This window comes from Micropterus salmoides, unplaced genomic scaffold (assembly GCF_014851395.1).
Source record: "Micropterus salmoides isolate LMB-PRFRI ecotype aquatic unplaced genomic scaffold, ASM1485139v1 Ms_hic_scaffold_18, whole genome shotgun sequence".
Taxonomy (NCBI): domain Eukaryota; kingdom Metazoa; phylum Chordata; class Actinopteri; order Centrarchiformes; family Centrarchidae; genus Micropterus; species Micropterus salmoides.
In genome coordinates this window covers 11,401,978-11,414,356 of record NW_024040928.1, presented here as the reverse complement: position 1 = coordinate 11,414,356, position 12,379 = coordinate 11,401,978, and the positions used below count along the sequence as shown (strand labels likewise).

The following is a 12,379-nucleotide window of genomic DNA, read 5'->3' as shown; positions in this document are numbered from 1 at the left end:
TCTATTGCGTTGTATTTGCTCCTAAATGACACACACAGACTTGAGTTTCTGCAGTTTAATACATACTGTATGAGCATACATGAGGATAAAGGTGTTTATTTGTTCCTTGTGATATTCATAGTCATTGAACATCTCTGAGATGAGGACAGCGGTGACATAGTTCACCGAGTCAGGTCAAAGTGTTATTTCAGCTTATTTGTAGACAACATAACCAAACCAACACTCCCAGATAGTTACTGGGAAAAAAATCCCAGGTTAACCATCACTACAGTCAGATCTCAGAAAGCCTAACTGCATCTTGTGTACAGTCTTGTTACAATAAAGGCGACTTCAAACGTTACTCTATTCCACATCCTAGTTAACTAGCTACACAGCCTGAGTCGACAGAGTAAGGAAAAAAGGATTACTCTTCTAATTATCTCCTGTTTTGAGGGGCCAGCCTCAAAGATGTTTTGAAGTCTTTCCTCTCCCATATTGCCACTGTGAGCCAGCCACTCTATAAAAGCAGTTTCTGTTGAATGCCACCCCTCTGCAATCAGATTTGTCCTGTTAAGGGACGGTAGTTTTTGACATTTAAAAACAAAACAAGGCCATTTAAAAATGTCCCTATTAAAGTAAACGTTTCCCCATGTTTGTATATTCTATGTAGAATTTGTGGACAGCTTTCTTAAGGCTGTTCTATTATTGTCTGCCCGTTCCAATGCACAAACAACCACAAAGGATTAAGGGATTATGTAAGTAGTTATTACCAAGTAATGATATACGGTGGAATGCATCTCTGTGCTACAGTACATCATTGGCTTGTGATTGTTCAAATCCTCCTGAAGCCATTACTGGACGGGTAAATCTTACAGAGCTGAAGCATATGAGAACTACTGTACATTCATTCAAACAAGCACAGCAATTAACCGAGGTGGATTATTTTTACGGTTTTCCATCATTTCCATCAAGCCAGCCCTGGATGTTATCTCCACGACTCCTACTAGAAACAATCTTAGAATAAAAGTGCTTCCCTGGAATCAGTTTAAGATGTTCAGTCAGTACTTCTATTAATAAATGGTTTACACATTGATCCCCAGACTACTAAAAGGTGCTAATAGTACTAGTGTGTCACACTGGGAAGGGATTGTCACAGGGGTCAGGGTTTCATGTGCATCAATACAGATTTTAAAGGGGTACATGGAAATTTACCTGAACTGAATTGTAAGCAAGCACATACAATACTCCCTTTCATAAAATGCTGTCAAATTGTTTTATCTCTCCTACCTTCTTGATATTCAAGTCTCACTCTGACTGGTATTTTTCAGTGTAAAAAATAGGCATATTAAAGTGAAATAGCATCAAGGGACTGAAGTGATGTGATGACAGCGGAGTCCAATCTTTTTTTTAAATCTGCCACAGATACTCTGGTGGCAGCTGACAAATGCCACTAAAAAGACGACAGGGAACTGACTCCTTTTAATTAAAATGTTGTCCATTTCAGTTTTCGCAGAGGCCGGCGTCCTTGACCCATCCTCGTCCTGCTAGAGCTCCCCAGGTTTCTGGTTGCAGCCGTTGCAGACCCTCACCGGGTGGTCCCAGCCGCGGGAGGGCACGGCGCGGCGCTCCTGGGAGCACTCATCACACACGCCCTGGCCACAGGCGCGGCAGTGGTGGATGGAGAGGCGTGGGGAGAACTCCCTCTGGCACTCGTTGCAGGAGTGGATGTCCTGGTCTGGGACCCAGTAGGCCGGGCGAGCTGCGTCCTTCACCAGGCCTGGATGAAGAGGAGAGGAGAGCAGCAGTTGTTATTGTGGCCAATGTGTCTACTGATTAGGGATGTGGAAAATAATAGATTTTTAGATGCATCGCGATGCGGATTTGTGCGATTCTGAATCGATTCACAAATGTCATTAATCGATTATCTAGAGGTTAACTGATAACGTAATGTTGACGGAACAAAAAAGGTGGAACTCGGAAATGCATATGATAGTAGTACAATAAGACAAACATGCCTGATACTTTCACAGTTAGCCCCAGGCGTACACGCTTGCAGCTATTAATGATTCAGCAGTAAGAATCACAGTCTGCATTGTATTGATAACGTAGACAGATGTAATGCTCACCGAGAGGTATGTCGATGGCACCAACTACAGCTCCTAAAGTGTTCTGAACCGCTTCCCCCACCTTCCGGGCTATCAGGGTGCTTCCCTCCTCTTCCAAGGCAGCATCCAGCAGCTCTGCGGCGTGCACACATGAATCACATCCATAACATAAAAAACAAATATTAAGGACAGCCCGAAAATGGTTTAATTCAAAATAAGGGACTAATTTGCATACCGGTTGAGATTTCCCTGTTGTGGAAGCAAGCGTCGCATACTCGGACAGGTGCGAGGCCCCAGCCCCTCTCCGGGACCGGCCGGGTTTTGGAGGAGCAGGAATCGCAGAAGCCCTCTCCACAGGCTCGACAGTGGTGCTTGGTGTCGTTGGGCTGGAACTCTTCCCCACATTTAAAGCATTTCTGCAACACACACACACACACACACACACTGAGGATTTTGAAGATGAACAGCCTGGGTATCTGCTGTATGTGTGAGCCTTGTTGGTTGGCCTGTGTAAAACATGAATGTTCCTCTTGAAAATCAAACCTTCATTTAGAAAGGTTATGTATATTGCTATCAATTGTCGAGCTGCCAGCAGATTCTACAGAAACTACCATTAAACTAAATTTTTCTATCTAAGTCTGATACTGGCATTTCTGTTTTTTATTGTTATTGTTGACGAGTCTGATCCTGCTTTGGCTACTCCTGTTTAAAGCTGTTCTTAACTTTGCTGTACTTTTCTATGCTGTGCTGTTATGCATGGTATTATTGTCTTTTAATTCTGTAAAGCACTTTGGTCAGTCAGTGGCTGCTATAAAACGTGCTATATAAATAAAATGAACTTGAACTTGAACTAAACCGTTCCAAAGGCCAAACAACTTTAGTAAAAAGGCTAGCAGGTGAACAAGGCTCTGAGTGGTGTACCAAGTTGAATTTCATGGAAATGAATGACAACATGGACTCCACAGCACCTTATTTGCATATATGGCAGACTATCAAAGTGAGATATGGGGTTGGAATGAGTGAGAAGAAAGGAAAGCTCAAGTACAAAGTTGCATGCACTCATGGCTCTGTTTCTTGAATTGAGAATTTTACTGTCAGTCTTTCTATGTCCTCTAGTTTTAGTGAAATTTTTATTAACGTACCAGGATAAGGGAGTTAGGTTTCCAGTAGGTGGGAGCAATCTGATCGGTAAGCCAGGAGGTAACTGCTTTGGCGGGTTTGACGCTCAGTTCGGACACCGACTGAGAAATGTATTTGACTCCATCTAGCAGCCTCTGGGCAGCGTTGTTGTTGTCTTTCAAAAAACCGTCAGACTGAGAGGATGAAGAACAACAGTCAACAGAGTTTGAGAGATAGACTTCTCTTGTATATACATATTATACTGTGTCTATACAGGTGCATCTCAAAAAATAATATATTTACATATTCTAGATTCATTACACATAAAGTGAAATATTTCAACCCCATTTTTTGTTTTAATCTTAATGATTATGGCTCACAGCTCATGGAAATCAAAACTTCAGTATCTCAAAACTATTAGAATTTTAGAATAAAGAATTTATAATACAGAAATGTCGACCTGAGAGCCCTAATCAGCTAAATAACTCAAAATACCTGCAAAGGTTTCCCGAGTCTTTAAGTCTGGTTCTAGTGCTCAAGATTTTCCACAATATTCTAATCTTTTGAGATGCACCCGCAGATTGTTAGAGAATCTTTTTTTAACATTAGTTGTGTACTGGTTGTGTACAGTATTATTATTTTAGTCATGTTTATAGAAGTATGATTGACTATTATCACTCAGTACTTACCACCATGCTGAATGAAATACAGTAATTTGTCCCTCTTCATTGCTATTAGGCAGCAGCATGGTCTTATCGGCTGACATCCAGCATGATTTATGCTTGGCATTTAAGCTTCTATCCTCAGCACTTTTGACTAAGTATGCTTCGATCAATATGAAGAAGATGAAAGAAGGTCATAACATTTTACATTAGTTTCCTGGGCATCTACATACAACCAACTTGCAAGAATGTGCTGCAAATGCAGCTCACAGTGGACGTGACAACATTCATTTGACTTAAAACCTTTGAAATCTTGGCCTGCCACTTTAATTGGTTTAAGCGGAATCTCATTTAGGCTGTTCCACTGTGGCCTTACCCCCGGCCAGATGTGCTGGATCTCTGTTCGGACCACTGTTTCCACTGGGTCCTGGTTTCCATACCAGTACTGCCTGCTTCTGTAGATCACTGCACAGTTGGGGCACTCGATTACATACCTGTATGGAGACAAAACAATATCTCAGTTCTGGATTCAAGGGGACAGATTATGTTGCTTCTCCGTCTGCAAGACATTTGGCGTTGCACTTTCTGTGAACGGGCAAATGTTCTAATTTAACATGTGGGTTGATCCCAGTATGCTTGCAAGGAAGCTGGACTCACCCAGACCAAGCGTAGATGGCCAGACCAAACCACGGTGAGTCAGATGAGGCTGTCGTTTTAGGAACCACTATTACCTCCTTCCCTCCCTCATAGCACTCCTGAGAAGTTCAGCACAGACACTCAGAACCTCGTCACACACACCTAATTCAAAACACAGCGCGGGTGGCATTTCGGGTTTGTACTTGCCTTGCAAGTGTAGATGCGGTTGTCATACTGAGCGGAGTAGCGGCAGCGATGTTTGGCTTCGTGGTCGAGTCCTTCCTTCAGGTGATTCATGCTTCTCTTACAGCCTGAACTGAGAGCGTGAGGACACCAAGTAAGAGGAAAAGGCCAGAATTTGTTTGCAAATATTTAAGGGGTATACCTACGTTGAATCTTTGAGGGTGACTGTTAACCAACATTATGGATCATAATTAAAAAAATACTATTGCATTACTTAATCATTAATTAATTAATTATACTATTTACAATGTTCTTATTTAAAGATACAGCAGTGGGAAATTACAAATGCAAGTTAAATGTGCACAGCCCAGTAGTATACTGTGAGAAGCTCCTTCATAACGCTGCTGTGACATCTGAGAATGTTATATGACTTTTCTATCATATTCTTTTTGTGGTCTCACTGATTGTAATTTCTACTTTTTGTTACTGAAAGAGTGAGGAATGAGAGAGAGAGACTTACCCACAGCTGAGGCAGAGGCTAGAGCAGGTAAAGTACTCATCTGGAAAGAATGAGTTACTGGTCATGTGCTCATCTGGAATCTCGCCACTGAAGCTCTCGCTCAGGGCCTGAAGGATGGAGCCAGGAGAAGATGGAGGGACAGGAAGAGTCAATAACGCTCGCTGTATGTAATTTCTTATGTAATTCGGCCAAACTGGCACATTAACACTTTCATAGAGTACACACGCAAAGGTGTCCTGTCTACATCAAATTACAAAATGCCCAGAAGCACGTTTTGTGTATATGATACCAATTCTTCATACAATCAAGCAGCACCACCTGCAGAGCCTTGTAGATGACGCTGGCAGAACGGGGCGAGCGGGTGGTGTTGTTGTCCAGCTGTTGCTCCAGGCTGCGCAAAAGACCGCTGAAGTCCGTGGGAGGGTTGTAGGTCCGAGTTCCACGGTACTGGATGGAGCTGAATGCTTCTGGAAACAGACCCAGCTTCCTGAAACGCTCCTGGAGAAGACGCTCGGCCGATTCAGAAGGTTTGTCTAGAATTTGGGTCAGAGACAGAGTGACGGACAGAGAAAATAACCATCTTTAAACAATCTTACGCCAGTCTTGCTGATTAAATTCCTACAAAGTACGGGTGAAATAATAAAAAAAAGAGGGTGACTTATTTCATGTACCGGATCCTAGCAGCTTGGTGTGGACGGTCTCATGGAAGATGATTACCGCAGGACCCAGAGTGGACAACGGGACGTCCAGACCACAGCGGGTGGTAGTCGCTTTCAGCTCCCTGGTGAAATGTTTCAGGTAGGCATCTGATGCGTCGCCAAGGAACTTGAAGAGATCGTCGTGGAGACGGTCAGCATGGGTTCGGTAGATTACCACATCAGAGATAGCCAGGACTTTGAGGAGCAGCCGGGTTCGCTGACCCTGATTGGCTCCTGATGAATGAAAACAAAGGAGTGAATGCCTGTTAAATGAGAAAAACAGCCCCTATGTATTTATGATACTAAGCAGATCCATCATTTGTGCCATACCAGCCCCAAGAAGTCCTTCTGTGTCGATGACTACCACCCGATGCACAGGGTCCATGGCTGCCCACACACCCACGGTGCAGGACTCTTGGGTGGGTGAGGTCTTGAACACTTCTCGTCCAAGGAAAAATGTATGGTTCAGGGTGTGGGACTTTCCCTCCCCGGTGTTTCCAAAGATGGACACCACCTTGAGGAGCTCATCTGGCCTGCAGCCCAGTCTGCACACAAAGTCCTCCTCATTCTTCACCTGAGAATCCACACAAGATCGGCTCCATCGTCAAAACATCACATTATTGAGGTGACATCAAAAAGATTAAAACCTGCTCTTGAGCATTTACCTTCATCTCCTCCCTCTCATCCACCAGAAGGAAGCTGCACACCTTGTCCAGCTCAGCTTTCAGCATCTCCATCTCTGACTCCCCTGCAGTCACGCTGTTATCCTGGGCAGCTTTGGCAGGGGGGTACGGTGTCAGCGGGTGCTTCTTCTTGTTGACTCCACTGTGGGTGCGTTTCTGGCAGTCCAAACACAGGTTGATCTTACACCCCTGGCAGCGCACCACTGCTCTGAGTCGTCCACCATTGATAGAGCAGCTGCTGTCACCTTTGCACGAGTCACAGAAAGGAACGTGGCCCGGTGCAATCCGAACTCGGTCGTGATTCCTCATCCTATCCTGGCGATGGAGCTCCAGTTCACAGCGGGCACACTGCAAGCTGCCACATTCATCGCATTCAAATGCAGCCTCATCTGAACCACCACAGGCGTAGCTCTCCTGACAGCCAAGGACTGTGTTCATTCCTTTATCTACAGCTGGACCTTGACTACTCATCTCAAACCTGACAGGTCAGGAGGACACCCTCAGTAAGTGAGAGTAACTAGGACAGCTGATGCAGAGGAAGACCCAAAGTTATTGCTTGGTTAAGCAAATCTCTGACCAAATGTGATGAAACCTGTTTTGTTCAAATTCTCAAAAAAGCCACACCAATCATGTGCAAATAAAGTCAAAATGCACAATGAAATGTTCAACCAAGTACCCTGTTACTGCTTATTATTAATGAGGGTGTGCAGTCTGTTTCAAACACACTTGTCAAGACGAGTCATTACTTTATGTTTTGGGACAGCAGTTTGCTAGCTAACATTAGCTGCCTGCATCTCTTGTCTTGTTTTAGTGGTGTTGCAGCTCACCTGACGATGCCAAGTTGCTTTTTAAAGGTAGCCTGGTAGGCTCGTCATAATGTCTAAAAGATGCGGGCTGAAACTCAGTAATACATACTATAGCTATCATTAAGGGACAACAACCTTCGCTTCAAACGACTGACCTAGCAGCGGCTACCAGCCCGACGGACGACGACTGACTCAATAACTAAAATGCTGCCTCATCACAGTCTAAAAGGGGACACGTACACCGGCTAACATCATGCCGCCGACTGCCACATACGGCTAACGTTGTTGCGAAAGTTAGCTAGCTGAGCTATTTTGTGTTGGACCTCTGGAGATGTTGTTGCTTTTTACATCAGCTGATCGGCTTGTTTTTGTCCAGAGGTCAAAAGTCATTAAAACACAATGCATTTTGGGAAATGGAGGGTTTGGGAGTTGCATATAAAGACGATGGTTAAATATGTGCTTTTACACTATTTATACACTTGTATTCGATGTTGTAGTACATATAGTACTTATACTCCTGACATGGCTGATAAAGTTAGTTTAACAAAGTAACTACCTGCCTACGTAAAGAGACTAACCGTTGCCCACAATGCTTTGCACCTTCCAGCTGCTATAGATTCCACTTGTATTTATACCCGGCGTACACCGACGATTACACAGAGTTACACGGAGACAGCAACTGATATAAGTACACACCGTGTTAATTACAGTTGCTGCGTAACATACAACATATTTTATTGTGTATAGTGTATAAATATTTAAATGCCTCGAGTTGTTGTGAAGCGCATGGATCCACAGTGCCTGCCTTTTCGACTGTGTTTTAGCTTTTAACATCTAACCCGAACAACCCGGTGTACAAAACGAGCGCAACCAGTGTGAGAAATTGTTTTGGCATCATTTCAGTTTAGTTCAGTCCTACAAATATTCAGTGGTTTTGCGCGTTACATTTTCTCTTATGTTGTATGTGTAATTGAAGAGACTTACAGGACTTTGCCTTTTCCCGTTTAAGAAAGCTCCACTTTGTGTCTTCATGCGCGGCTGACCTTGCCTGTTCACTGACAGCCAAAATTAGTGTAAGCTAGCTAAGCTAAGTGCTTGTGTCTCCCAGAGTTCACTTAACGTTAATGTTCGCGTAATTGTTTCTGTTGCGTTCATGATGGAAGATGAAGCTTTCACTGATATTAATGGCAAAACGATATCTCTGGACTGTCAGTGTCACTCCGGCTTTTGCAGGGAGTTCACTGTCAGTTCCCCGAAAGTGTCCATGGGCAAGGTGATGGTGTTCACCTCCTCTGTTTGGCTTGTGGCATACGCCGTGTTCTTTTTCACTGAGGTGAGACAAATACACGTCGTAGCTGTGCACTGGGTTGGACCAGCTATGTGTAACTTCTCTCCTGAGTTAGGGTGTGAAGTCGACTAAAGGCTTAGTCACTACTAGTTAGTTTGTAACTAAATCAGCTACTAAAATTGGGTTCACAACAATTAAGTGGGGCAGAACCTCACTAGTTTGGACGTAAAGTCATAATTAAGGCAGGTGGCCAATCAGCGATCAAAGATACAGCTCCATCATCATGGTTACCTTGAGCATTAGCTTTTTGACTGACAAGAGTCACTTGCAAAGCTAGCCAGATTCTGAGTATCATTTCAATAAATTAGGTCTCTACAGGATTAGTGTTTTAAAATGAAATGCAATTAATGCAAAAATTACTGTGTGGCAGAAAACTGCAGTTTAACCTCTAGTAAATATACAAGACATGACAGTTTGTGATTTACTACCTACATGTGTAACCATTTAGTTGTTTCTTTATTTATGTTGTATCTTATCTCTGTGGTGCAGCTGCTTTGATTTTAGTTAGGGCTGGACGATATGGCCAAAACTGTCATCAAGATAAAAAAATTTCATGTCATTCAATATTTTTGCTCCTGGGTGGAAGTTGAGAGGAAACCAGGTGCTTATTTATGGTTTTGTACTTTTCTTTATGGTCAGAACAAACTTTCCAAACAGTGGACCACTTCACAAATCTGAGGTAGAACATTCAAAACAATTATGATAAATATTTTTTCAACAAATATGCATATGTAAAATTGTGTAAAATCATGTTTTTTAGTCCCTTTTTCTCAACAAAATAAATAACAGAAAAATGTAGTGCTAATTCGTTTGTGATTCAAATGAATTAAATCAAACATGTATTGAACATTTGTTATATTGTTATTTAAAAAAATTATATCACAATAATTTTCATATTATTTTATTACCCAGCCCTAATTTTAGTAATGTATAAGTCAAAACTTATTAATAATTTACGTTATACCTAGTCTAAGTTTGAACGTACTTACCCTAACCCTTGCAACAGTCACTCCTGGCTGAATCAGTTTGCCCCCATATTGCTACTAGACCATAAATCACGTCGTCTTGAATAGTTTTCACTAAAAAAGTACCATTAAGTAATTTATACAAAATTTATAAACTGAATTACTGTTCTAACTTTCCTGTCATATTATCTTCATATGACCATATCATACACCTCAGAGCACTGACTGTCATATCGTCATTCCTGATGTTGAAGCAATCAGTCAAATATATAGCATTATTTGTGCCATTTTTCCAATATCATTATTTTGGAGGGGTTAAACCAGACCAAGATACTTCTAATGGACAAAATATTGATGATGCTCCTTCTGATCTGTAGCCTACATTTAAATGATCACAAGTATTGTACATGACAATATCACACTGAACAAGACCTTCCCTCTCTTGCAGAACACTGCTGTTCTGTCCGGTGCTATATTTGTCACCCTGGTTGGCATGATGCTTCACATCCACTTTGTGAAGGTGGACCATGAGTCCCTGCTTGTCATTGGCTCCTTAGGCATTCAGTTGTCCTCCAGCTACGCCTCAGGCCGTGAGACCACCACATTCATTGAGATGAGCAAGATCAAGGATATTGTCATCAATGAAGCTATTTACATGGTGAATAAGGAAATTTGTCTCTTCTGTCTATTGTTTGTTCGCACTTTCATTAATATCATGACTCTATGTTATTCAGTTTGTGCTTTTTTAAGATGAGTGGATTGACATCTAATGCTTTTATTTCAGCATCAAATCATCTACTACCTTTGCGTACTGTTGAAGGACCCCTCAGAACCTCATGCGGTGTCAAGTGTTGTGCCATTGTTTCAGGTGAGGTCTGATGCCAGGTGTACACATATCTCATAAAACAACTTGCATTTCGACAAGTTACTTATTCTTGTCTGCACACCGTAACCCATTTATAATGAACCCCCTTTCCTCATTTTTCAGAGTTCAAAGCCAAGGCTGAACTGCTTAGTGAAAGTTTACAAAAGCTGTCAGGAGATCCTTTCCAAGTGCTGATGACACACATTAGAAATGTTTCTTGTCGCACAGCATGCTTTTTACAGCAGGTAGTTTATTAGTTTATTTTGGCACAGCTTGATTTGATTGGATCTACATGAATTCAATCTGTTAAATACAAAAGAAAATGTTGCCGTGTTTAACAGACCAATATTAGTGTCAGAATGACTTTATGTAGTACTTTGTTTTTTAGTTACTTGAATTACTTAATAACACTGGTCCTAGACTACCTGTTTAAATCCAAAGACCCAAACCTTTTCTCTGATGATGTATTAAAGAGATAGAAATGACCTTTAACAAATTTGCTTTAATACTTATTTATGCATTTAGATTTGAATGGATTCCTTTATGTATTTTATAAGCATTACCACACTGTATTGTTAAAAATAAATGTGATAAAACATTTTTAAGTCTTATTGTTCCTAAATTATTTGCTGTCACTGGTGAGTAGTGTACTGGTAGTGATATGCCTGCTGGTGAATGTTTTTGAGGAGCTTTGTTTTCTGTACCCAGTAGGGGGCAGCACCACACTTACTCAAGCTTGTGCTAATCAAACATTAATAAATCATTCATGAACCAGTTCAGACAAAAGCACTTCAGATGTACAGACAATGTATCCTATTCTTTGATTTGAATTTACACTTTAGAACAGAGTTATTAAAGGAGATGTGTAAATGTGTCAGAAGTACTATGTATGTACACTTTTATAAGTAAACATCCACACCTTCTTCCTCAAATTTATTTTCACTTCCTCATAACTACATGTGCATCTCATCTCCTGGAAGCAGTTGGTCACATTATCTTCACTTGTCTGTTACCTTACTTGTGACTGATGTCCCAGACCTGTTTTCAGAAATGCTACTCAAGGTTACCTCACACACACCAAGTGACAGTAATGACGGTGTGTGCGTGATCAAGTTCAGGTCGAACTCTGTTGCAGTGGAATGACAGTTTGATAAGGCCTTAACTCCTAGTTTGAATATTATTATGAAAGTGTTAACAAATATAAGTGCTGTCCTGAGACTAGAGTCAAAGTCAGTGCCCAGTGCTTACTGTAACACCCTTTGTAATACTGTTTGTATAAATTACTATATAAATATATTATGTAAGTGTGAAGGATATTAACATAGACAAGGTGCTCATTAGTTTCCTCCAGGAAGCAAAAAGTTTTCCTCCTCAAATGCCTCCAGGGCAGAACTAATCTATAACAATATAGCTGAAAGTTAATGGGCCTCCATTGCCCACAGTTTAAAGTTCAGCGCCCTAGTTTTCACCACCACTCTGCCTGCGTTTTCCCCTCCAGGCCTTGTTTTTTCCATCCATCGTAATTTTCGAGTACCATCTGCAGCTCACGGTCAGATCTGTGTGTGAACCCCATCCTCCACAGGCCAACAAAACAAGCAGGAGGGTGTGATTTTCACAGAGCAAAGCGTTACGCTGCTGTGAAGAGTGGCCCTCTGACGGGATAATTGTCCCTCCTGGAGGTGCGAAACAGCCAGGAACCAGGGAGAGGAGAAAACCTGGGAGTGACACCTCAGGGCTCGGGAATAGGCCTCATAAACTGGTAACCCCCCTGAGTGTAAATCATCAGGTGGTGAAGAGGTTTGGCTGGTCA

General features: G+C 42.0%; 2 protein-coding genes across 2 annotated transcripts; one reads left to right on the top strand and one right to left on the bottom strand.

Moving 5' to 3' along the window:
- Positions 1-40: 40 nt before the first annotated feature.
- On the bottom strand, positions 41-7,778 carry zfyve1 (zinc finger, FYVE domain containing 1). Its single transcript, XM_038727279.1, has 12 exons — positions 6,568-7,778; positions 6,233-6,476; positions 5,876-6,136; positions 5,523-5,737; positions 5,205-5,311; positions 4,709-4,817; positions 4,523-4,620; positions 4,242-4,359; positions 3,227-3,397; positions 2,320-2,500; positions 2,106-2,219; positions 41-1,756 (listed from the first exon to the last, which is right to left on the bottom strand). The coding sequence occupies exons 1-12, from the start codon at positions 7,054-7,056 to the stop codon at positions 1,524-1,526; spliced, it is 2,340 nt and encodes a 779-aa protein (XP_038583207.1). The 5' UTR covers positions 7,057-7,778; the 3' UTR covers positions 41-1,523.
- A 488-nt stretch (positions 7,779-8,266) lies between these two features.
- On the top strand, positions 8,267-11,169 carry pigh (phosphatidylinositol glycan anchor biosynthesis, class H). The gene is made up of 4 exons (XM_038727283.1): positions 8,267-8,724; positions 10,153-10,362; positions 10,489-10,572; positions 10,693-11,169. The coding sequence occupies exons 1-4, from the start codon at positions 8,545-8,547 to the stop codon at positions 10,762-10,764; spliced, it is 546 nt and encodes a 181-aa protein (XP_038583211.1). The 5' UTR covers positions 8,267-8,544; the 3' UTR covers positions 10,765-11,169.
- The last annotated feature ends 1,210 nt before the right edge of the window (positions 11,170-12,379 follow it).